The sequence below is a fragment of the Leucoraja erinacea genome, chromosome 9 (genome assembly GCF_028641065.1).
Source record: "Leucoraja erinacea ecotype New England chromosome 9, Leri_hhj_1, whole genome shotgun sequence".
In the NCBI taxonomy this organism is placed as follows: Eukaryota; Metazoa; Chordata; class Chondrichthyes; order Rajiformes; family Rajidae; genus Leucoraja; species Leucoraja erinaceus.
The window spans coordinates 53,899,698-53,926,471 of record NC_073385.1 but is presented as its reverse complement, the minus strand read 5'-3'; the positions used below and the strand labels follow the sequence as shown (position 1 = coordinate 53,926,471).

Below are 26,774 nucleotides of genomic sequence, written 5' to 3'. Positions count from 1 at the left end.
TTGATAACATCATTTTCAGCTTTTAAAGGGATCCACACTGCTTTTGTCTTTTTTCCTAATCTAATTTTGAAATTCATTTGTGGTGACTTTCGTATCCAAATTGCAAGTTTATTTTTTCAATCTTATTATCTATTTACAAATCTCTCCCATTTTCCATGATCTGTGCTCAATTCTGCATTTTGCGTGGTTTCTCTCAGATTTGTCCTGGTCCTCTTCATCTTCCATTGCTTGTTACTTTGGTAATTAAATTCCTTCCCCTCAAGTGAACAAACATTCTGTACCACTTTAAATAATGTTTGACTACCTCCCACAGCCATTTTTAACTATTAAAAGTTTTTTTAAAGTTTATTGTACATAGTTTATTTCTTTTGATTGAAGTCAGCTTCAACCAAATCTTAGAGGTTGTTTTACATTCTTCTCCGTGAAACAGTGGGGAAGAGAACAATGGCATGTCGAGCATGCAGCTGAACATCTACAGTAAGAGTGAATGCTTCAAATATTGAATGGGGCTGGGATTTATGGCAGTGTTGTGCAAAGAATCTCCAAGTGCCAAGTATGTATCACAATTCAGCTCCTTGCTGCAACATCGTTTTATTCTTGGTGTGTCTGACAAGGGGTACCCTCAGAATAAAGTGGTTTGAGTTCCTCTGAGCTTCTACAGAGGAAACTTCTGTCCACTATGCCCCAACGTAGGTGGGGTGAATGGCACACTGCCAAATTTCTGGAGTCCACAAAATAACTAGGAAATGGAAGTTATTGTTATAACTTGCAATACAGTTGTAACCAAACACACAAAAAAAATCAGAATCAATAAACTGAGCATCAAGCCATAAGTGTTTGAAAACTAATACAGTAAGGTTTCTGCTGTTCAAAATAAGTGTACCACCAACCACTCTCAAATACCCTTGATACTCTTCATTGAAGTGGTGAATGAAATACTATATGTTTTCAGCTCAGAGTCCCAGTACATGTGGCGTAAATTGCAATCCTCTCAGATTGCAGATGCTGCTCAATTCCAGCACATTCTGGTTTTGCTTAAAATTTCCCAAGTGGGGGTGGGTGCGAAGTTTTGGGATAGTGCAGGCCCCCTTAGGAAATTTCCTAATATACTTTCCACCTCTCTAAGTATGAAAATAATATATGTGTTTTTAATAATGAGTTGTTAAGATCCACAACTGCCTGGGGAGGGAGGGCAATCTTTTCAAGGTAATTGAATGGGATTTGCAAACTTTAGGCAACTGTTGTGTGCTTCAGAATCAAGTGTTGAGGCTTCTTGGAACAAATCGAAGATAACAGTGTTGGTATTTTGAGCACCAGGTGATTATAAACCATGTCACCTGTAATACTCCAAAGCACTGGAGACGACTAATGATACAGATGAACTTATTACAAGCTAGGATCTTTTTATTCAGCACCAGATCATTGGCAAGGCAACATTTGAATTGGTAAGGTGGTCCAACTGGGATGAAAAGTGGAAAATATTGCAATGCTTCAGAGATGGTAAATTGCAGAGCTTCAAGCGATACATATCAGTTATGTCCCGAAGCCTCAAGGGCTCTGAAACAGCAAATAGGATATTCATTATATAACAAGCTGTCAAAATAGACACAAATTTACCATCTTTTCAACCTGCTAAATCATTTCTGTCTGAGTTATTTACTTTGCTAAATACAATTACAGTTCCACTTTTCTGTATGCCTGCAATTATTTCAACCACCGTTGAGTTGACAGGGCTGTACAGGGGCACAGCTAGAGGATGCTATCTGTGCAAGTTTGCACCTTCTCCCATTGAGTGCATGAGTTTCCCTTGGGTTCTCTGGATTTCTCCATATTCCAAATTCGGGCGGGTTGGTAGGATAATTGGCCACTGTAAATTGCCCCTCGTGTGCAAGTGAATCTGCGGCAAATTGATGAGAATGCAAAGAGGAATAAAAATGGGATTAAAATGGGGAGACTACAAATAAGTGGTTAATATTACTTTATCAGTTAGGAAAGAATGCCACCAATGGTGCTCTCTAAGGATTTTTGGATCATTTGCAGGATTCAATTTAGGTGTCCATAAATAGACCAAAATACCGGAATCCTTTAGAACAAAGATTTATTTGCATCTAAAATGTTATTGATTTATTTCCCATTTCCTGGATTTAAAGGGCTTCAAAACTCTTATGACTCGTAAAAGACTTTTAAGCCACCAGGCTTTGAACAAAAATCTACAGATACTTCCTGAGCAGATGAGCATCTCAACATTTTGGTTTTGTTCCAGATTCCCAATCCCACATACATGGAGAATTAGTTCCTGATATTATTCGTGAATGGCGCAGTTCTAATTTTAAAGTTAAGACCCTTTGTTCTAATCAGAGGAAATAGTGTCCCTCTGTTCATCCTCTCGGATTCTTTACTCATTCGAACATCTCTCATATCAGCCTTCAATTTTCTACACTTCAGGGAATACAAACCTAGCCCACACAACTTTTCCTTATTTTATCTCTTTCAGCCTTGTCACTTTAACACTAAATCTAGACTTCAATATCTCCTTCCAGTTACATACGGTGTGAGCTTTTGCATCTCCTCTGTTGAATTCTCACTAGAATCTAGTATGAAATCAAATTTCTGCTCTTCTGCGGGTAAAAGGAAATTGTATCTTTCCATTAAAAAATATCAAATACTTTGTACGGTTCTCACGATTCCTCTGCAAGATTTCACTGCTTCAAATTTTCTGATCTCGCCAGTTAGAAAGTGCATTGCTCTTTTTTTCTCACTCCAAAGAGCAGTTTCCCATTCACTTTTCTGTCTGCTGTCCATATCCTCTATTTACTTTAGTAATCAAAAATCAGTCTAAAAATTATGCAATGACTGAGTACACACAGCTTGCAGTTAGAGAATTCCGAAGATTTCTTACATTCTGCCCAGGAATCTTTCAAGCTCAGAATGATAAGGCCTTGTTCCTGATAATTCGGCAATTTCCTATTCATTTTTAAAAAGTAAACTTTTTTTAATTTCTGCACAAGCAGGTGATGGAACTTTCCAACAAATTGTTAACAAGGAGGATGTATTTCAACCCAGGCATCCTTCAAAAAATAGTGCACTCATTTACAAACATTCATGACTCACAGGCAGTTGATTAAAACAATTGTGTGAATAAATGTTGACCAGTCAATTTATCATATAGTTGCAAAAGGGAATGTTCTTTTCTCTGTGTACATGCACAAACACGATACAGAAATTATTTTAGCGTATGGTCATTTACAATTAACGTAGTTCCACAGTGAAAGCATGCGCTCACATAATTTTAAAGCATATGATGCAGCCATCAACCCTGCAATGATTTGATAATGCTAGGTGCATTATAAATAAATATTATCAGCACATTCTGAAATTGTATGGGAAAAGGCAACACATGAACAAATGCCTTAAAGCCTTAAGGATTTGTAAAATTCATTCTTAGAGTAAATGACAGCACTAATGTTTTGCAAATTGCATTTTCTAAAATCGGACTAGCTTAGATGGAACAACTTGGTCGATGGGCCTATCTTTGTGCTGCATGACTATGACTCTATGGCCATTGCAGCGTATCACTGCACATAAATAAATAAGAAACATTAATGGAAGAGAAAGTCGGCAATAAGCAAAACCTCTTCCATTAAAACTGCTGTATCTTGCTTTAAAGATCACATACATTACTGGAACTTCTGGCACATGTTTAAATTCTTTCTGCAGTGTGGACTAAACGTTTGCATGTCTTTAAGCTTATTGCCGAAGCTAAGAATTTTGTCTAATTACCAAGAATAGTTCAAATAAATTGTATCCTTTGAAAGATTAACTGATTGAGTATGTTTTCTTTAGCGCATTACAATTCACAAAGCACTGAGGTGGACCTCAGAGCACAATAATGTAAACATTATTACTGCACCAAATGTTTCTCCTCCTTCAGCTAACAACATTCTATTTCCAAGTCGGCCAATGTATTTGAGTGCTATTTTAGCTACAACATCATTTACAGCCCCTGCTGTTCTTTGCATCACAGCCATATAGAGTCGGGACTGTGTTTTAGTACATCCTTAAACTATTCCCCTGTCATCTACTGAAGCTCATCCATTCTTCAGCTCATTGATAGCATGTACTTAAAGCCTGCGGTAATCCATCTGAATAACAATAAATGTTTTTAGTCCTGTCTACCTCTTGAGCACCACGCTGTTGGCAATGTGGCCCTATTCTGGATATGCATAATGTATCTGACTGCACAACTAATGCAGGTCAAGACGTAGATGAAATGCAAGTTCACTCCAAAGCTAATTACTGCAGATGTTGGAAATCTGTATTATTCCACAGTAGGTTGACATGCATCAATGGTCAGAGAAAGGGCACCAAGCTCTCTGATTGTTATGGGTACAACAGTAGTTAGTACTACTGCCTCACACAAACAATCCAGGTGGAGTTTGCACACTCTACATGTGACCATCCCCTCCCCCCCCAGTGTTCTGATTTCTTTACATTTCCCCAAAAATACTGGTCGGCAGATCCATTTACTACTGCACAATATCCAATTTGGGAGAGAAGAATCTGAGTTGTATTAAGGCTACTTGAGAGAGAATAGATGCAGGAAAATAAGCGGGGAACTGAGAATGATGGGATTGGTCTCACAGGGAATCTGTAGGTATCTCTGTTGATGACATCTGTCTGGTGTCTATGTTGATGAATTGTGTCCATGTGCGGCTCTTTAAAGACCGCAGTAGGGAACTGGAGCAGTAGCTGGATGACCTCGGGATTATTGGAGAGAATGACAGCTTCATAGATGGGAGTTATAATGACGTGGTCACACCCAAGGTTCAGGTGAACAGGAGGAAACGGAGTGGACACAAAGTGCAGGTGATCCCGGTGACCATTCCCATTCAAAACAAGTATCCCCTTTTGGATGCTGTTGAGTGGGATGACCCATTCGGGGTGAGCAGTAGTAGCAGTCAGGCCTGTGATATCGAGTCTGAGTCGGAGGCAGAACGCGAAATGGTAATGTCAAGCAGAGCTATAGTGGTAGGAGACTCGGTAGTTTGGGAGGTGGACAGGAGATTCTGTGGCAGCACCTGAGACTCTAGGATGGTGTATTCCCTTCCCAGTGCTAGGTTCCAGTATGTCCCGGAGCAGCTGCATGACATTCTCAAGGGGGAGAGTGAGCAGCCAGAAGCTGTTATGCATGTCGGTATAAATGACATTTGATAAAGTTCCACATGGTAGGCTGCTCAGGAAGGTTAGATCGCGCGGGATCCAGGGAGAGCTAGCTGACAGGATAGAGAATAGGCTTCATGGAAGGAAGCAGAGGTTGACTGTGTAAGGTTATTTTTTGGACTGGGGGCGTGTGACCCATGGTGAATGTTAGGGAATGGTGCCGTTTCGGTTTGTGACTTTGATCAACGATTTGGATGAGAATGTAAATGGCATGATTAGTAAGTTTGTAGATGACACTAAAGTGGGTGGTATCAAAAATTGCAGCAAGATCTTGATCAATTGGGCAAGTTGGCTGAGGAATGGTAAAGGAGTTTAATGTAAGTCTACGGTGTTTCTAGAATTTCTTGTTTTGCTTTAGATTTCCAACAATTGCAACATTTTGGATTTTTATTTCTCTTGCCCTAATGTGCTTGGTTCTGAACATTTAATCCATCTCTTTATTTAAAAAATGGAAAATTAATAATTAGACCCAAGTATTTAAATAGAAAAGTAATTTTACTCTAGAATATATCTTTCTGTAACATTCAATATAAAGTAAACGGTAAACTCACAATTAAAAGTATGGAAGGGTGACTCTTTAAAAATGTACACAGTGTTTACAGAGCCCCATTTATCCCTTAGCGGTCTGTCAAGTGCTTTCATGCCATTCACAATTTGCACAACAAAGCCCATGCTCAAATTGCTTATACCGCAATCAACATGACAAATAAAATCTCATGCGTGGCCCAAAGACTAGCAAACATTGGCATTTCAAAAGCTTGTTGCTCGAACATCTCTTGAATACTCAACTACCTGTCGTTCCACCAGATATTATAATCTGCAGGATATTTCCTTTTGAAAAGAGTTAAAAAAAAGAAAATAATACACAGATGCTTCTGGATTTAACAATTAAATTAAATCATTATCTCAAGATTTCACCTACCGTAACCGTTGTGTAAAGCTGGAAAGCATTAACTGACAAGAATTGCATTACAAAAAGAATAATGGGTGACAGATTTTGTCAAAACTCAACAAAGAAGACAGCAATTTTTCCTTCTTCAAGAGGATAACTGCAAACATAAAATGATTGCCCGAGTTGTCTATTATGTGGATATAGTATTTTATCATCACTAACAAAAGCAATGCAGCTGCAGGAACCTTGTATGACAGGGGTCAATCCGCTATAACATTGCCTCGGTTTTAGGGATGGGACATAGTACATGTAGTGATGACGCAGCAAGAAATCTGAAGGAAAGAACATGTACATGGCACATTAAACAAGCACCGTACTTCCCGGCAATGAAGGCGCACCTGCGTCAAAGACGCACTCCAATTCAAGTTGCTAAATTTTGAAAAAAGGATGGCGGGACTGGATCATGGGTTTGGTTTAGTCCAGGAGTGGGCGACCTCGCCTGCATGCCCCGGGACTGGCTGCAGTTCCCAGATCCCTCGCGTCCCCTGGGACTAGCTGCAGTTCCCAGGTCGCCTGCGAGCCCTGGGACTAGCTGTAGCGCCCAGGTTGGCTCGCTTGCCCCAGGTCTGGCTATTGTGCCCAGGGAGGCTCGCTTGCCCCAAGACTAGCTGCAGTTCCCAGGTCACCTGCCCCGGGACCAGTAGAGAGAGAGAGTGAGTGCGAGCCGGGGACGGAGCAGCCAGCCTTCCGCCCAGTAGCTACCCACCAGCCACCATGTCCACCGGTTGTGTCTGTGCCAAAGGACACCATGGCTGGCTGTCCAGCAGAAGGCACTGAGGAGGTGGACACTCGCAGCCACCCGAGCTACTTCCCTCCCCGGGCACAATGCGGTGGCTCGGGGAGGGAAGTACCCGGGCCAGACTCCACACATGCTGTGAAAGGAACTATCCCCCCCCCAGTGGCGCTGTCCTTTTACAGCCGCTTCCCATCAGCTGCCAGCAATCAGACATCGTTCTTGATGTTGCTGTTCTGAGGGATCGCCAAGTTCATCTTTCTTGGATAACAACCTAACCTTCGGCCTCCAAGGCGCAGGTAAATTTTCGTGCCTTATTTTTGTGTAAAAAATAGCGTCTTCATTGCCGGGAAATACAGTAATTCAAAACTGTATGCCACATGGACGTTATTTGCACACATCTTCAGATGCCAGTGCTGAATTTAGTAAAGTATAATGATTCTGCTAATCACGGCAACATGACCTTGAAGCTTCATTGCTCCAACTAAAATTGCCTGAGTGTTTAGTTTTCTTTGCTACTCCAGAGCAGGTTTTGCTGACTATTTATTACATTGGTTCCAAGATGGGTTTTTTTTTTACTGTACCCTGTCATAAAGAAATTTGCTATTCCTTATTTTCAGCCCCCACTCCATTCTAATTATTAACACCAAGTAGCATCTCCTCTTATCATAATGTGCACCTCGAGTGGGAGTGGGGTTATCTTAAGCACCAGGGCAAACAGCAAATGCGAGGTATTATTTCATGCTTTGATGTCAAAGAGGAGCAGGACAGTAAAGAGAGAAAGACAAATTTAGAACTGGGGACTAAAAGTTCTTAGCTTGAAAAAAGATCAACATTTGGAACTCAACATAACTGTGAACGTTTCTTAACAAAGCAATACTTTACCATCATGCAGGAGCGATCGCAGTCATTTTTATATGGATGAGCCTACTATTTGCAAAACATCTCCCAATTCCACATTGAAATGTCTCATAAATGCTCTAAAAAATGGACCTAATTCTCCTTTCAGCATCCTGGTTTCTCATTATCATGGAGCCTAAGTCAGGTTTTAAAAAAACCTTTCCTTACTAAGATTTTGTTGAAGCTATTTAGTAACAGACATGTTCACAATATATGGATCTGCTTTCAAGAATAATATAATTATTTCTGCAGGATTTACTGAGTTAAGTTTGATCACAGCAGTTATTCGGACATATCTTTGGTAATGGTTGTTCTTTCTTGTACATAATTTAAAATATATATTTTTAGTTAGTTTCAGTATCAGATGTCATGCACTGGTGCCCTCTTCTATCCCTGTGGCAATAAAGAATGATTTTACCAGAGCAGGTAGGAGGGGCAGGATAAGATAAGCATGGGCAGATTCCAAGGAGTGCTTGATTTGTGATCCATGCATAAATATCTAAACTACTGACACAATATGGATTACAAAGCACTTTCAGTTAAGTGGAAAACTTAGAATCTTACTTTCTTGTATCCACAAATCCAACAGAGTTAATGGTTGTCCCTTCTGGCTTTTTCCAGCCTATTAGATATTTGCTGGTTGCTCCTTGGCGAGGATAAAATGTTCTGGGCCCAGATGTGGAGGATGAATGGTGTGATCCCTGGGGTGAAGGAGTTGGTCGGGTCTCATCGTGGGGTGAACTCCTACTGTGTGTAAAGACCACTGGGCTTATGGAATGCCTTGAACTCAGAGTACTAGAGAGAGAGAAAAAAATGAAGTTCCCCATTACAAAGAGAATGTAGCTTGAAAATGAAGAACTTGTATCTCGTTGGTCAGCCATTGCACAAGTCCAATATCAATTTCAAAACTGCAATTTTTCCCTTGCTAAAATTAATAATTGGCTTTATTCAATTCCTCCCAATGAAATGAATTGTACAAGTACAGAATGTTTAAGTTGCTAACAGATTCTTCCATCACAACCACAGGTGAGCACTGTTGACAGCAGGCAGGGAGAGATCTTTGCCTTTTATACAGAGATTAGATTAGTCACCCTCAACTGCTCAGTAACACTTGCTGAGTCTGGTTGAGAGAGACTGGTCAAATGTTGGATGTCATGAGGAAGGATTCTGTTTGTTCCTCACAGATCTGATATGGAGATGCAAGAATATAATGGACATGCTTTTGTTTCACACCAAGATGGATATGACATTAGCTGTGACATTAATAATTCTCATCTGGGATAAATAAAGAACATTAATGTGTTGGAAGCAGGTTTTGAGAAGGGGAGATGGGTATAAAATGAGTTCCAGAGTTTGAGACAATGTTCATGAAGGCAAGTGAAAAGAAAGGAAGGTTTATGAGGAATAAAACCTTGAAGTTGTAAAGGGGGTTGGGACCAAGCTAGACCAAGAAGACAAGGTTGGTGGGTGAATGACATTTAACACAAGATACACAAATAATATTTCTTTGGGAACCAATCTGGACAAAACTACCCTGACCTTGACTTTCTTGATAAAAATATTGTTTGCGATCTCTTGAGATTAAGCATAAACAGATGAAGAGGATCCAAAACCACCCTGAAGATTATTAATCTAGCAGTAGCATATTCAATTGAAAAAATAATTTCATGAAAATGTGGTGAATTACACTTTCCACAATTATAAACCATAATGGTCATGCTGAAAGCAGCATAGTCTCACTATATATATATATATAGAACAGTTTTCATGTAAAATAAGATGGTTATCACAAATGCATTCATAAAAACTGATTATAACTAAAGCCATCTGATCACCTGGACAGGATAACAACTACAATGAAGAATCATCAGTTGATGAGAAATGCAAAGTGTGTATCACTTACAAGATTTCAGGTATTTACTGTTTCTAAATAGGATACCTTGGATAGTTTCTCAGGGGAATAAAACTACTGGCCTATGTAACTCTTGCAGTAGTTTGTAGATTACATGGTGCAGAAGAGAATGGTACTGCTCAAGCAGGCCACTTAGTAAATTGAGCAGTTTCTCGCTCTCACAAGGCTCCTGTATTGAAGGTCCATAGTGTTTCTTTCTTGTGCACACACAACAGGGTGCCATGATGATCAATGTCAAATGTCAAAGGTGTGTTGCATGCCTGTTGACATCACTGATGAATGGCCCATGCATAAAGGTATCGTAAGCAGCAATTGCGACGGCTTGACCCTTTGCCATTAAGTGAATATCAATCCCATTATTTGTTCATGTGATCTACGGTAACTCGCATGCTTATTGTGCCACAGACACTGTGGAGGCCAAGTCAATGGTTATGTTTACGGCTGAGGTTGACGGATTTCTTGAATAGTACGAGAATCAGGGGTTACGGGGAGAGGGCACAAGAATGGAGGGAAAAAGATAAATCAGCCATGATTGAATGACAGAGTAGACCTGATGGGCTGAATGGCCAAAATATGATCCAATAACTTAAGAACTTATTTCCCTTGGTGGCAAGCAAAGACACTGATGGAATATCAATCACTGGGAAGCAAATAATGGTGAAATTCCCAGAATGGAAACAGATTTATCTTACTCACACCCAACTACATTATTGCCACAGTATTTCAGCAAGTGTTGCAGAAATATTCATTTTGAGTTATTTTCTCACAATGATGGATGGGAACCTGGTACAAACTTGGAGAAAACATACATTCACAAAGGAGGCAAAAGGAAATTAATTACCTTGACTGAGAGGAAGTATCACTCAGACTGTATGTTCTACTTTCTTGAGCTGATGCACTTGAAGTACTGTGGACCAAGCCTCCATAACATCTACTTTGACTTTCTGTGCTTGGTGCTGGTGAGAGTGCTCCTCTCCTCTCGTAATTGAGGGAGCTCCGATCTCCTAATCGGCTGCAATGCATGCCGCTGTCATTTGAACCGGGCCAGGGGGAAGCTTTCTCTTTTGGTGGTGCAGACCTCAAAGAATTTGTTGCAGCAGCTGAGGTCCCTGCGGATAACATGCTGCCATGACATGGTCCATAAGAGGCTGTATCAATGCCGCTGTCTGCAGACGTGCCCTGGATGTAGTTATAACCATTTAGTTCAGACTCCGTCCGGTCCCCTGTGTCATACCATTTTTCATCACTGTGAGCACTTGAAGCATTGCTGGAAAGTGTGTTGCTGCTTGAATGACTTGAATATGGATTATCACACTGGAAAATTGGGAAGGAAACATTGAAGCATCATTGATCAAGACTCTGAACTATTTCAACAGTTACCATTTCAATAGTGGAATGCAAAATGACAGTTACCATTTCAATAATAGAATGCAAAATGAAACTATATCATCTACAAATTGATTTGTGAATGCATTATTAAACGTAAGATATTAGGTTATCTAAGAAATTGGCGAGTAGTTACTGATGGTAAAATACATTGGTGACCTAAATATTGAAATGAATGTATTAATACTATCAGTGAATGCCCAACCAGTACAAAGAAACCCTTAAATTAAGATTAATTTGAAACATAATTCCCAAGACTTGCTTGAGGTGATACTGAAAACCACAGTGCATTTAAGTTAACTGATCCATACAAGTCAATAAGCCTCAAGTCAGTCAATAAGTCAATAAGCCTCAAGCACAGTGGTTTCCATACAAGGTAACATTGTGGGATGCTCTGTGTTGAACATTGAACTTGGAGCCTCAGAATGTTTTTGTTGAGTCATTACTTCGTGAGCAATACTGGATTGTGACACAAGTTTAAACAAAGTCAATGTGATAAGCAAATGTTGTGGAAGTGACTTGCCTCAAAGAAGTACTAATAATAACTGATTAATGATTGCTACCTTGCCATGTGAAAACATACATTTTTACTGAGCAGTACAAGCAATGGAGGGTGACTCAGTAAAAGCCTTCACTTCATTTCTCAAACACTTGAACATTTCTCAAACAGCTGAAATTTCCACAGCACATCACTCCGGCCAGACATGATCACCACCTCCGAAATGACAAAACAGCTGATTATTCTGGAGCTGACAGTGTCCTGGGAAGAGCGTATTGAAGAGGCTAATGAGAGGAAACGGGCAAAGTACCTGGAACTGGTGGAGATGTGCCAGGACAGCTTCTGGAAGGCATACTATGAGCCCATAGAGGTGGGCTGTAGAGGTTTGCAGGATGCTCACTCTGCAAAGTCCTCAACCAGTTGGACGTTACGGGGCTGGCAAAGACGAGGGCCATTCAATCCGCAAGCGAAGCCGCAGAGAAAGCCACTAGGTGGTTTTGGATTAAGAGGGCTGATCCGTGGGCGGTTGCTGCTGGAACGCAAGTCGGGGCCTGATCAACCCCGGCTGGGTCACCTGGGCAAGGGTGTCAGATGTTGTGAGACCCGAAACACCTGATGACCCCAGGTCACATCACTGAGGATGCGTCCCAGCACATCTAGAAGATGTATCTATCACGCACATTTTGTGCTGCTGATGTGTGCAAAGAAAATGTAGCTGCCCAGCTTTCTTCATGCCATGCATTTTATAGGGATGGGATAGAAAGAGGGAAAGTGAGACAAAATCTGAAAGCAATAACATGTATAATTTCAATGTATTTAATCCAGCGAAGAGCATCCTAATCCATTTACATTTTTTCCCCATTTACGGGCATTATGCCTCATGTGTCTTTACATTCCTCTGGTTTTCCTCAACCCTTTTGTAAGATTGAAGATCTTTGTAAACTTTGTGAACTTTGTAAGCAATGTTTGAAAATGGTCATTTTTTTTCCTCTTCGCACTTTATGGATTTCAATCTTCCAGCTGTGTGATTAGTTTATTTGAGTTTAGAAATACACTGCACAAACAGGCCCTTTGGCCCACCATGTCCACACAGATCAACGGTCCCCGTACACTACCACTATCCTACACACTAGGGACATTTTTTTTACCAAAACCAATTAACCTACTAACCTGTATGTCTTTGGAGTGTAGGAGGAAACAAGAGAACCTGGAGAAAACCTATATGGTAATGGGGAGAACATACAAACTCCATATAGACAGCATCCATCGTCAGGATTGAACCGGGTACCTGGCGTTGTAAGGCAGCAACTCTAACATTGTGCCACTGTGCCACCCCAGGTGTGACCTAGTCCACAGTTTAAAATGCTTTGAGATGACCATTTCCCAACTACTGCTGCCCTCTTTATGATAACCTAATCTTTGAAATTCTGTTCTGCAGATTTGTTTCCCCCTCTTGCCTTTCTTCCAAAGGGAAATGTATCTCCATAAGTGCATTTCCCCTCTCAGCGTTTCTCTCTCCCCACTAAACATAATGGCATGACAAAGAATGTGGCAGAATCTGAGCAGAGGTTTCTGGCTCCAGCAGTAACGTAAATTATGTCAGTGGTGAGGACCAGCAGTAAAAACACACAAGTGTTTGGCGCACTGAGATTTATAAGTTATACGGAACCAAATGTTCAATTTCAAGAACTCAAAAGAAGCTGTTTGGCAAGTTTAATGTAGTCAAATGTCAAAATGAATATGTTAACCTGAAAACCACAGGAAAGCTTTCAGTAATTTCACATCTGTTGAGAGCTGCAAGTCAGCTATAAATATGGCAGGTGCTCGCACTTTATTCCACTCATAAAGATCACTAACAAGGATGAGGAGGAGAGTGGTGAGGGGAGGGGGTAGGGTGTGAAGGGTTGAAGATCACTCCTAGTATGCTGGAGCAGATGTAACGCTGGCATATAATAGGTTTTAACTTGTTTACCTGTCCATGTTTGACGGGAGAAACATGGTCCACAACTTCCTGTCTCACCAACCTCCCACTGGGGCTATCTCTGAGTGCAGATGTTACCTTCGACACCGATGGAATGTGCCAGGTTGGCTCTGAAAGATATTTCAACACCTTTATAAAACAGCAGAGGATTTCTCCTCCACTGATTAAGTGTTATTTATAAACAGTTCCAACATTAATTAGACTACAAACTGGCATAGCATGAAAGCGGAATGAGCTGTAATCCCTACTTTGAAAGTAATACAGAATATTTTACATTCATGTAGAAACTGGTGACTGTTGTGGCCCAAGAAACAGCTGCAGTTATAATTTCAGATGTTGTAACTAATGAAATCTTTTGAAAATGCATATAGCAGTCCCTTTGCGTGGAGTGTTTGCCATGGCCCAGAATGTAAAGAAGGTACAAAGCACAACAATTACATTTTTAACCTCATTACCAAACACTATAGTTCCAAAAACATGTTTGCAGTAGAATATTTAAAAGCAGTGATGAATGCATATATTCTATTGCTCAACAAGATAACAATTTGGGTCACCACAAAATGACAAGATCAAAGCAACAGATAGCAAATTATGAAATGAATAATATTGTGGAGCTGCAGAATTAACGTAAGAACTATTTTGATAGTCCAGCCAATCTGTGCACATCATTCCTTGTCAGAGGAAGCCTAGCTTGATCAAGGACTCAGTCAAATCTGTCCCAATACTGCCTCGGATCAGAGAGAAACATGCTGCCTCATTAACTATTTATCCTAATTTCCTGTTAACTGGTACAAATGATTAAATATTTCTTATTTTCATATTTCATATTCATACTTCCACCCCTGTCATTACCACTGAAACACCAATGACATTGAGGGACTTCACCACAGGTTACCTGTAAAACAATGGACACCACATCAGCAGCACAGGCGAGGGACTTTTACTTGACCATCCTACTCCTAGCATACTAACAATCATCATGTAACACAGAATCTGCTAGAGGATCAGGCCTCTGCTCTCAGGCAGCATTTCTATCGGTAGGCTCACCAAGAGGCACACGTGAGGTTGCAACGGAGCAGCGATTGAGGTGGAGTGCAAAGTGATCTAGCCTGATAAACTGAAGCCATTGCAACAACCAATTGCCCTTAGCTCATGTGGAAATTCAGGCAACTTGCTTTTTACATATCCGTATGTTTAATTTACCGGTTTTTGAATTACACACTGCTTTTCAGCAATGTAAATCCCGTGTACAACACGAGGTGACTGTACCAAATTGCACTGCTCAGTTCTGGTGTTTGACGGTGATTGCAGAGAAGTAGAAGGGGAGGGGTGTACAGTGCAAGCAGGGGGCATCTCCAAAATTGGAAGCCTTGGCAGAGCCTCCAAAAAAAAAGAATAAAAACAAAAATTAGAGAGTGTGAATATCTGGCTTCATTTAAGACACCAAACTTCAGGAAGCAAAACATACTTAATGTACACTGAGAAACAATAGGTAATAGCCTGCTTTTTGTGGCACATTTTGCCATTATGAACACTAAAAGTGCAACGGCAGCCATTCTGATCTGGCAGAAACAAATGGGTCACCATAACGAAGCCCCTAGGTACTACAAACTGGAATTTTAGGTGGGTGTCTTAGGAATTGGTATTTTAATCATCCTATGACTGCAGAAAAGCACATTTCCCAAATAGGGACAGCTATCAAGTACTGGGCTCGGCACCAAATGCATTAGATTTTTGGAGTTCAGCTTTTTTTCACCCAAGATTTATGGGGGTCATCATTGTTGGGAAGTTATACAACAGGTACCATCATGAGTTCTGTTACATAATAATCTCAACACCAAAGTAAAAAGCGTCAACAGAACGTTCACAGTATCAGCTTTGGAACAGTTATAAAATCATTGTACATGGATCTGAAATATTAAAACGCCACTAGCTAGAAATTCATTCCCAGCGGGCATCTCTGCATAAGATGATTTAATTCAAAGCTGCATGCTGCATTCTGTCTTCAGAATTCAAATCCATTCACTTAGATGGAACTGACTGTGCAAAGATAAATACAAGCACCAGCTGATACACTTATACACTGTTTGCTCCTGTGATCAGAGATGAATTATCCTCTACTTTCTTTCATTCAAAATGCCTTGCTATCTCTTGGATTCAGACCATGGGAAGCTCGTATTGGCATTTGAATCACCTATTGTAATGACACACTTTAAGCAACCATATTGGAAGACTCATAATTCACATTTACAGACTGGGCTATAAAGACCGAGTCAAGTTAAGTACGAAACTCTGTGCTCAGCTGTGGATGATAATAATAGTCAGTCCTTAAAAAAAAAAACTAAAGCTGGCGTATACTATACTATTTTGGAGCAGAGTGCCATCAGCACAAGCTAATCGGTGACATTTTGAGTTTTCTCAAGTCCTCTGTTGTTGAGCACAACTTAAATAATAAACTTATGTCATTAGTTGCCGGGTGTTGCGGAGCCACTTTGCTGCTACGGATATGCAGCAGGGGGGATGGGAGGTCCTACATCCATTACTGTCATCACAATTACCATGAATCTTCAGAGCTAAACTCTATCCTGTCAAACGCACTGCAATTTGATGCACATGATAATGAGAGGTTTTTGCAGACAGAACAGATGGTGGGTCAGAGAAAAGAGAATGGAAAGAAAAGGAACACGAGAACACTGCATGTAACCAGAGACTTGTTTAATATGGAATTAAGGACAAAGCCTTTTTGGCAATAGAAGACCTTTCAAATATTTGGAATGAGTTCAGGATGTTGGTCTGTTCAGGCACTCAATGCCGAGTTGCATTTTCACTTCAATAATCATACCAATGGCCTAAATTTAGAATAATACAGCATGAAAACAGGACCTTTAGCCTCCTGAGACTGTGGCGGCAATCAAGCATGCATTTATACCAATCCTAATTAATCCCATTTTATTCTTCTCACATTCCTATCAACTCTCCCCAGATTCTACAACTCAATTACACAAGTTGCAATTTAGAGTGACCAATTAACCTTCTGCCCCTCATTTGTTTGGGAAGTGGGAGGAAATTGGAGCTCCCGGAAGAAATTCACACAGTCACATAGAGAAAACAAGCTCCACAAACAGCACCAGAGATAAGGACTGCTGTGCTACCCGATAACTGCACGCCACTGTACTACCAGATAATAAGTCGTCGCTGCAGGTTGTGTTTTCGGACACCCGTTCTCAGTTCAGTTTAATTTATTGTCATGTGTACCAAGGTACAGTGAAAAGTTTTTGTTGCGTTGAAGCTTTTGTTCCAGTCAGCGGAAAAACAATACATGATTACAATCAAGCCATTTACGTTCTTGAGTAAATTGAGTAACGTTCTTGCCATCAGGTTTATAATGTTGCAGTGTGTATGGAGATGGTGCATTCGACCAATCTAGGCGCTAAAGTTCTGGGTCAGAGGTGCAGGGATGCTGCAGCATCACTGATTCTTGATTTTCAAGATTCTCTCTTTTCCTTTTTGCTTCCTCCATTCTCACTACTTCATATGAATGAGCACCCTCTTTACAAGTTTAGTTTAGTTTTGAGATACAGCATGGAAACAAGCCCTTGGCCCTCTGGGTGCTCACTGACCTTTAATCACTTGTTCACACTAGTTCTATGTTATCCCAATATCACACCCATTCCCTGCACCAGAGGCCAATTAACCAACAAACCCGCACATCTTTGGGATGTGGGAGGAAACCAGAGCACCCAGAGGAATCCCACGCAGGCACAGGGAGAACGTGCACACTCCACACAGACAGCATCCGAGCTCAGGATCAAACCCAGATCTCTGGTGCTCTGAGGCAGCAGCTCTACCAGTCACACCACCCAGGGCACGCCAAACAGAACAATCCAAGGCTGGTTGTTTGCAGTGGTGTATGTCATTGCTGATACTCATCAGGGTTGTTCTCAGAGAGGCTTTAAAGCTCATTTTCTATTGACTATATGATTTGTTTACTCTCAGTCAGCTCTCCTTAAATTTGCTGCTTTGTATTCTGTCATCAGATATTCTTCTGACATTGCCTTCCTATCTGATCGGTGATTCGTCCAGCGATGTGCAGAAGGGGAGGTTTATCTGGGGCAGAATCTGTGTGTCTGGAATCTTGACTTGACACCTGATATGAAGCATTCTGCAGATGGGTCATATGGAAATGGTTAAGCTGTCTGCTGAAAGGTGAGCATGACAATAGCATTAGTGGGACAATTTGCCCGTAGCTGGGCACAGGTGTTTACTAACGAGCCATTCCAGCCCAGACACAGTTCAGTTCAGAGGCTCGTACATGATAAGTACCCTGTGGAACCTCTGGTCCATGGGTCAAAAACACTGGTGGGATTCCAGTTCAGTTGCCAAGGCAGATATTGAACAAACCCGGGGGGGTGGGGGGGGGGGGGGGGGGGGTACAATGGAGCGAGCTGCACCCTGACCAACAGGGCAGATAACAAAGTTGACCCAGTAACTGGAGGCAATCCAGCTCCTCCCATCACAAAGCAAAATCATGCCAACTCTGATCTTGCATGTCTCAGACTACATTTCGGCCTCTCCTGCCCCTTGGGTGCCTTCCCTGGCACTCCTACTCCTTGGAGTCACATTCCCGGCCTCTCCCGCTCCTCGGCCCCCATCCTCTCCCATTGCTCGGACTCACCACAAACCGTCCACCACTCAGCCAAACACTTCACTTTGAATAGGAAAGTTGATGATAAGTGGCCCCTTTATTACTGGCTAGAGAAAGAGAGTTTAACTAAAAATAATCTTGTTCTCACTTTCAATTAATTTACAGAGTTTCCTGAAACAGTAAAACTGCATTTCTCAAAAGGCAGAAGACCTGCAAATATTAAGTATGTTGCCTACTGGGGTTTCAATAGCAATCAACATTACCATGTGTTCCATTGTCAAGCAACATCCTACCAATTTCCATAATTATAGCTTGTAACGTAACTCGGTGCGCGATTGCTGCAGATCTGCAGGGAAGAGAAAGCTGCCTAAGGCAACAAAAATAAAATTTTCTGAGTCCTATCACAAGTGAGCAGCCTATTCTGGTCAGATTAGCAACTATGTGGTTATATTCACCTCAAACATTAACCCAAATATTGATAGTCAGAAAAATGCTTTTGGTGAATAATTAACAAGTATGCGCTGATTAAAAAGAGGCACCATGGATCTATGACAAGTCAATGATATTGGAGTGATTTATGTTGTTCTTTTCAGAGGAGGTCATTAATTGTGAGAGTGCTTTCAACATACGCTTTCAGCAGAAATGGCGCCAAAACATTGTGACGCCTGCATGTGTCATATATGCAAAAAGAATTTCACTGTGCAATTGCATATGTGACACCTAAAGCTCTATTGCGCCAATCATTGTAAGGTTTTCTCCAGTGTTTCCAAATATCTCTCATGATTCAAGTTAAAATTGAAAGCATTTAAATAATTAACAAATAAAAATCATTAGAGTAGCATTAAATATTAATAAATTCCTTTAAAGTCATTTAGCTGGCATGAATTAATTGTTAAAAAAAAACTCACACCATTCTAATAAAGATCAATGACACCAATCAAACAAATGGGACTGCATTCAATGCTACGGCTCCAGGTGGCATTAGCTGAGGGAGCAGCTACAGCATATGTGTCCTTTCTTCTTCATGCGTATGGCGTACACAGCCTAAAGTTGTAGGACAATTTGTTCTATTTGATCTTATTTGATTGTGCACGCCAGGTTGACTGCATTAGTTGAAACAGGGCGGAACACGTGAAGGTTGCAATCTCCCACCCCCGATATGTGTCCTTTGAGTTCAGGGAGTTAAGGACTTGATGGCAAGTCCAAGGATAGAACAGGAGGTCAGGCAAGCTTGGAACCTAACCACCAACCTGTTATGTACATCTGCACTGCAGAGCAAATGCACCAAAGTCTAGGACACCTCAATGCATGTGATGCTGTTAGGCAGCAGTTTTCTACAGAACCATTAACTATATCAGTGCAATCTGCCCCATTATGATTTTCAGACAATTATTTACTCCCATTCTTTCTCTTTTCTGGCGTGACTGTACACAGACAAACTAAGGAATCATCTCTCTGCACCAATGATCAAAAAACTTTTTTTCTCATCCTCAGAGCCAATATTCCTGACGGGTTCTTCTAATAATTAGACTTTAGAGATACAGCTCTTTGGCACATTGAATCCGCGCTGACCAGCAATTCCCATACACTAGCACTATCCTACACACTAGGGACAATTTACAAATGTATCAAAGCCAATTAACCTACAAACCTGTCAATCTTTGAAGCGTGGGAGTAAATTGGAGCACCCAGTGTAAACCCACGTGATCACAGGGAACATGTACAAACTCCGTACAAACAACACCCATAGTCAAGATTGAACCCAGATCTCTGGCGCTGTAAGGCAGCAACTCTACCATGCTGAGCCATTGCGCTGCCCTATATATATTTTTGCTTTATAAAAAAATACACAGGCTGGAGTCAAATGTCCATTGCTTGTTGACTTGAAAAGCATGGACCAAGATGCACAGAAGAAAAAAAATGTTAAAAACAAGGGCTCTAATTTCCATGTATGCTGCTCCCGCACCATCTGGGAGTCACTGCAGATTACTTTTTTACGTCTCTGCAATCTGCCTTTCCCTTGTTTGTGAGTTAAGGAATTGCTGAATGTTTTTCTATAGCTTTCCCTAGTGACTAAATAGAGAAATTTGAGACAGACTATATAGGCAATAATGATTATACTAATTATGGAATTGTGGAGAGTGGATCTAAGAGACCTGAACTTTGATTTCAGTAATTCAGATCAGATTGGATTTCAGAACACCATTATAAATATATTACAATAATCTGTTCTTAAATTTATGTGGCATATTTAAAACAAAACAATTCAATAATACCCAAACGAAAGGTACACAGTGTTAACATTAAAAACAGCCAACACATAGCCAAGGTCATGCTAACCTGTTGTGGTTTTCTCCATGCCACCATCCTCACTTTTCTGCCAAATGGGTGTGGATTTACCGCTACTGCCGCCCTCATTAAAACTCAGACGGTCAACGGACCCAGGAGATCGCCGGTTCAGACCAAATCTGAAGATTTAAATAAAGAAACACAGCAGTATTACTACTTTTTGAATTAAACAATTTGCACACTTGATGAGGATTCAGTAACTTGCCAGTTCAAAGCTGTTAAGCTGAAGAAACTCACTTCCTGCTGTAAATTTAATAAAGCAGCAAAGACCAAAATTAGCAACTGTCCGCCTTGCTCGCTTTACAATGTAAACCTAGATACACGTCAGCTGGGATATCAGCCAAAAAGAAATCTGATTTGCTGGTCAGTAGCGTTGGGACAGTGAGAGGATGTCCCCAAATCCTACCCTAAATCTCACAATGTAAAAATTACATTAGGAAGCCAATTGATTTGCCTGATAAGTACATTCTCATTGGTAGCTGTGCTTGTGTTTGGTTAGAGATAACCAAGATCATTTTTCAGACTCAGCCTGGAACTTAGTTGATGCTGTTTCACTGCCTTTAACATAGCATGTAAGTATCATTCCCATTTTAGGTAGTTGTGAAAAATTAAAATGCCATAATGCAGTAAGTTAATGTCAATTCCAATCATTATTTGCAAATGTTTGAGGTGTCAAGCTACTTTCAATAGTTCCTGTCAATTCAATTTGTAGAGGCTATAAAAGAATAAAAAAGAATAAACAAAGTTGCTGTATCATTCTTGTAACTTGATAAAAACAAGTTACTCATGCAAAGCATTAACATTTAAGCTTGAAAATATAATTTTTAGATGTTGTAGACTGTATATACATCTGCCTTTTCAATGGATGGAATGAGGTTGAGTATGGACACTGATATTGAATGAAACATTTTCAAATTATTGAAGTGACAGGCACTGAAATAATTCCAACAAATTTTCCATTCAGTCCTACTTCCAATGTAAAATGCACAAGCCATTTTGAACAGTCGATAGCTAAAGAGTTTACAATAAGCGAGTTTGGTATTATAACTGAGCATGCCCGGGTCATGGGTCATGCGGGATTAGCATTCTCATCAGCTGAGCTACTGTGTGTGTACGGACCTGCGTTTCATATGTATTTTCCAGTTTTGCTTCTTTGAGATAACAAAATACTGCTTTCAAAACTATTAACCAGGTATATTTATGGTTCATTTGTACAAAACTATGATGATTTTGGTGGTTTTATTGCTTTATGCTTCGCTGAGTGAGCGAGATCATGACGATGAATAACAACCATTTTTTATTGTTTTTGTTTGGGGGGGGGGAGAGAATGAAACGAAATGTCTGATTTCTAAGTATTGGCACTTAAAATAAGAGAATGCTGGCAATTCCATTCAGTGCTGTTGCCAATTCCCCATGTAATCTAGCCTGACCACGTTTATGCTTTTCTGTTCAGTAGCAGCCTTTAGATTTGTGGTATTGCATTAGGTGTGACTGATTGCTTCCAGAGCTCGAGGGAAGTTGACTATGGTGTAGAAGCTGTACATTTGGTAGATGCCTGAGAAATTTGGAAAACAATGGTGAACTGATATCACAATTAACCCAAAGGTAAGTGCAATTATTCTTCTTTTTTTTAAGCTAAGTTTATCACCCTCAAACATGTAATTATCGTGGGAACTGAGGCTATTGTCGCCTTTCCTTCGAGAGGTGAGGTTGGACATACTGCATAACCCTTTTCTAAACTGGCCCTTATTCAAGTAAAAAAAAATTCTTCTCAGCTGAAATCACTGCAGACATTGGCTAGGAACACTTAAATGAAGCTGATGGACTGGTTGGAGGGTATTCCACCTTTTGCTTTCTTTCTTGGTTTTGTTTTTCCCCAAAGTTAAAACTATTGGTTTCAGATGCTGTGGATTGCTGCCTCAGATTAAATATATTTTTACACATAAATTATGAATAAAGATAGGAAAATATTTCAAACAAGTAATATTTTCTTATTCCAGTAGCAAACACATTAAGGATTAAATGAAAATAAATAATTATTTAACTTTTTTAATATTTCATAATTGCAGATGAATGAACTGAACTAGAACTGGGACTATTTAAGTAGTGTATGAAGAGCAGAACAAGAAAGAAAGCTATTGGGTTGACAGAATTCTAGATTAATTCCTTGGTAGAATAGTTAACAATTTATACACAGTTTTATACAGCGCTGCATTCACTTTTTTTTAAATCACGAATGACCTTTGACAAATCCCAGGATTCCTTGTGCTTATCGAGATAACAAACTCGCTTATTCTCTTAAGTTTCATTTCACATTAAAATAACTCAATCAGTACAATGGCATATAAAACCAAGTGTGCATTTGCTTTACAAATGAGTATGAATATACATAGTTGAGAGCTATTTAGTCACAGTGTAGATTTCAATATCAATATCAGAAAGGTTGTATTTAATAACTAGTCTGAATCGTTAATTCAGAAATATATGCCAATAGCCAAGTAGAATTATTGGGCGACTTTGTGTAGATGCATGTGCAAATGTATTTGAGAAGGCACTGCTAATTCGTATTAGGTACAATTCATAATTTAAAAACAAAATAATCTCTTGTATTTAACCATTTACGGACTGACGCAAAACTGCTTCAGTACACCACAGGAATTGGAGAATTTTAAGTTTCTGCATGACTGTCAAGACTTCGAAACTTCTTTCTTTGTGTTAATGCTTACCATTAACAACACATTATTTCTCTTCCTACATTTTAAACAAAATATTTGTTGTAATATGAACCATTGTTTCCTTTCCATAGCCAACAACACCGTTGGATTAAAGGACCTGCTCCGTGGGAAGATGCAAGCCTTTGCCAAATAACTCATACAGAGAGGCCTTAAAAATCTACTGATAAACATTTTTTGGAAGGAGGTATAACTTCCAATTTTTTTTAACACACAAAAACTTGCTTTTTGTGAATTATACATTCTCAAATTATCATCATGGCCATTGAAATGTACAAGGCGTTTATGAGAAAATTTATAATTACATATTCGGCGGAGTTATAAAAACAATGCCTGGAGAAATGTATTGTTGAACTTCAGAGGGGAAAATCTAAAATTAACATTCCGATTTTTGCAATAGGCTAACTGGTCTAACAAAAGCTATGTTCCCACTACCAAAATGAAAGAATTGCATGCAAGATTAATGTGGCTGCTCATGTAAAGTTTATTAATAGCACACACAAAAAGTACATAAATAGCATACATTGATTAGACTAGACTTTTCCCACAAATCTGCAGCTGTATAGCTCACTGACACATTCCACAATGATCAGTAATGTTTAGAGTGTTAGTCAAGCATCTCAAGAATTGATTGTCTGAGAATGATGGGATAGAGAAACACTTTGTAGTTAGTAAAATAATTAACATCAGAACAACAACAAAGTCACTTTGTTTTGTTCACCATGTCAATTTGATGATCTTCAAAATAGATGGTGTGTGCCTGGACTGCATGTTTCTATCGAATAGGGTACAGACGTTCATGCATCAGCATCTGAGTTAGTGCAGGATCACAATAGGTTTTTGAAACCACTTTATAGGTTTCTATGAATATTGGTTGTCTGAATTATTTCTAACCTGTTTCTGATTGAACTAAAGACATGGGAGCAGAAGTAGGTGATATGGCCTCTTGGGCCTGCTCGGTCATTCAATAAGATCATGTTTGCATTCAACCTCAATTCCATGTCCCTGCCTATACTCAATAAAACAGATTCCAAAAAATCTCAGCCTTGGATATATATTCAAAGCATGAGCTTCCATGGATCTCTGGAGATAGCGGATTCCAAAGACCAACAAACTGAAAGAAGAAATTCCTCCTCATTTCAGTCTCTGGGGGGTGACCCCCATTGTGAAACTATGCACCCTAGTTCTAGATTTCTGAGATGAAAAACCACTCCACATCAGAACACTTTACATTTTTTGAAACTTGTGTAAACACAGGCACAACCTGATCAAACTCTCCACCTCCACCATTCCCTTTGTTCCAGGAATCAAGCTTGTGATCTGCCTTTGAGCTGCTTCCAGCAGAGGTACATCATTCTTAATTAATGTCACCAAAACTGTGCTCAGTACTCGGGTATGGATTTCCCCAAATCCTGTATACAGGGATACCCTGCCGTACGTAATAGATGACTTGTATAAACTCGCACTTATGTAAACAATTCTTTTAGCCAACTGCTTTAATACTGAGTTGTGCGTCTCAGCAGACTTGGTCACAGTGTGCTTCTGCACATGCGGCTGTTGCCACAAGCCAGTCAGCTGTTCTCCTGGTTACTCCCACGTGATCTCTGTGTCAGAGCTCCCACGTGGTCTCCATGTCGGAACTCCAACGTGGTCTCCCACTGGTACTGCACGGCAGTACGAACGGCAATTTTACACATGCACAGCTGCACTTCTGTTTCCGAGTTCCGTAACATCCGACTTACGCAAGGACCTACATATGTAAGCCGTATGCAAGTCGGGGAGCAGCTGTAGTTGTAGCGATAATTTCCTTCTTTTATACAGTATCTCTTTTACTCTCTGTATTATTTACTGCACTGGCTTGCTAACTATGTTTCATGTACTAGGATTCCCACATCACAAGGCAGAATTTCACAAGCTCTCCTCATTTAAACAAACTTCTTCCCACTAATTGGAACAACTCACATTTCTCCTTATCACATTCTATCTGTCAAATCTTTTTCCACTTGGTTAACTTTTCTGTATCAATTTGCAGTTGACGTCCTCTTCACAATTTTGTTTCTCACCTACCTATCTACCCTCAATAATTGTGGATAAATACACCTTAATCTTTATCTAATTAATAAAGGTTGAATTGCAGTAAAGATCACTTTGTCCAATGAGATGGATACCTGACAATGTTGATCAGAGTCATCGTGATTCTATTGACATAAATTAATCTCAACTCAGAGTCAGAATGCTTTATTGTCATTGCATGCGTCACATACAACAAGATTACTGTGTCTCTTCATTTAAAAGAACAAACATTCACATACTCATACTTTTTACACTCCCTCCCTCCCCAAACCCACCCATGGATTCACATTTACATAAATTAACACTGTCTCCCACCCCCCCTCCTTCCCCATAACCCGCTCCCGAGACAGAGTTCAGTTCCAAGATTGCTGATGGGTAAAAGCTGTTCTTGAGTCTGGCAGTGCATGACTTTAGCGACCAGTGCCTTTTTCCTGAGAGCAGCAGTGTGAAAAGGTGGTGACAAGGATGTGTAATGTCTTTCACAATAATACAGGTCCTGCTGCGGCATCTGGAGTGGTAAATGTCCTCCAGAGGGGGCAGGGGGAGTCCAATGATACCCTGGGCAGTTTTTATCACTCTCTGGAGAGCTGCTCTGTCAGCTGCTGAACAGTTCCCAAACCAGGCAGTTATGCAGTAAGTCAGTATGCTTTCTACCGAACAGCGGTAGAAAGACTCCAGCAGTTTAGCAGACAGATGGGCCTTCCTCAGTGTTCTGAGGAAGTAAAGTCTCTGTTGCGCCTTTTTTACAACTACAGCAGAGTTCACAGACCATTTAAGTCAGAAGAGGAATTAGTATCTATTCAGATGAGGCGGTCACTGATGGGTCGGTCACCCAGCATTTGGAGCCAATCTCCAATTGTCATTGAGGTGACAGTACTGGATTGTGGTCTTGAATTCAGATCTTTTGTTTAAGCTTGAATCAAGACTGCAATGATATCTGAAGCAGAACACTCCCAGTAGAACCAAACTGTTTGCAGTTTGCTGACAATTAAGCAGGAGTTGACATGACTACTCTATGACCTTGCTTAATAGCTGGATTAGATTTGTCCTGTTTTGTTATAGCAAGATGATTTTCCACTTTGTCAGGGAGATGTTGATGTTATGTTGCACGGCAGCAGCTTGGCCTGAGGCCTGTCTAGTTTCAAAGCACGTATTCGGCCCTGCATTCAAGGTCATGTCAGGGCCAACAGCGTACTGAGCCTCTCGGGAAGAGTTGATATGAATTGGATGTACACTACTCTCTGTGATGATGAGACATCCAGGAGATGTCTTGACTGATCATCCACTAGGCCACAAAGGTTGCCTCTTACACTCAAGGCTCTGCTGTCATTGAGGATGGAAGTATTCAGACTCCTCCTCCCACTGTTTATTCAAATGTTCCTCCATCATTGC

At 40.3% G+C, this 26,774-nt stretch overlaps 1 protein-coding gene across 5 annotated transcripts in view; it reads right to left on the bottom strand.

Moving 5' to 3' along the window:
- The window catches only part of sipa1l1 (signal-induced proliferation-associated 1 like 1), a 351,678-nt gene that overhangs the window by 28,498 nt on the left and 296,406 nt on the right, over positions 1 to 26,774 (bottom strand). For 3 of the 5 annotated variants that reach the window (XM_055640834.1, XM_055640835.1, XM_055640837.1), the window contains 4 exons: positions 20,569 to 20,696; positions 13,575 to 13,693; positions 10,559 to 11,031; positions 8,370 to 8,600 (listed from right to left, as the gene is read on the bottom strand). In XM_055640834.1, the coding sequence (XP_055496809.1) occupies positions 8,370 to 8,600; positions 10,559 to 11,031; positions 13,575 to 13,693; positions 20,569 to 20,696 (951 nt within the window). Of the gene's footprint in view, positions 1 to 1,383; positions 6,052 to 8,369; positions 8,601 to 10,558; positions 11,032 to 13,574; positions 13,694 to 20,568; positions 20,697 to 26,774 lie in introns of those variants that run through there. The other 2 variants (XM_055640839.1, XM_055640838.1) reach the window with 2 other exon arrangements.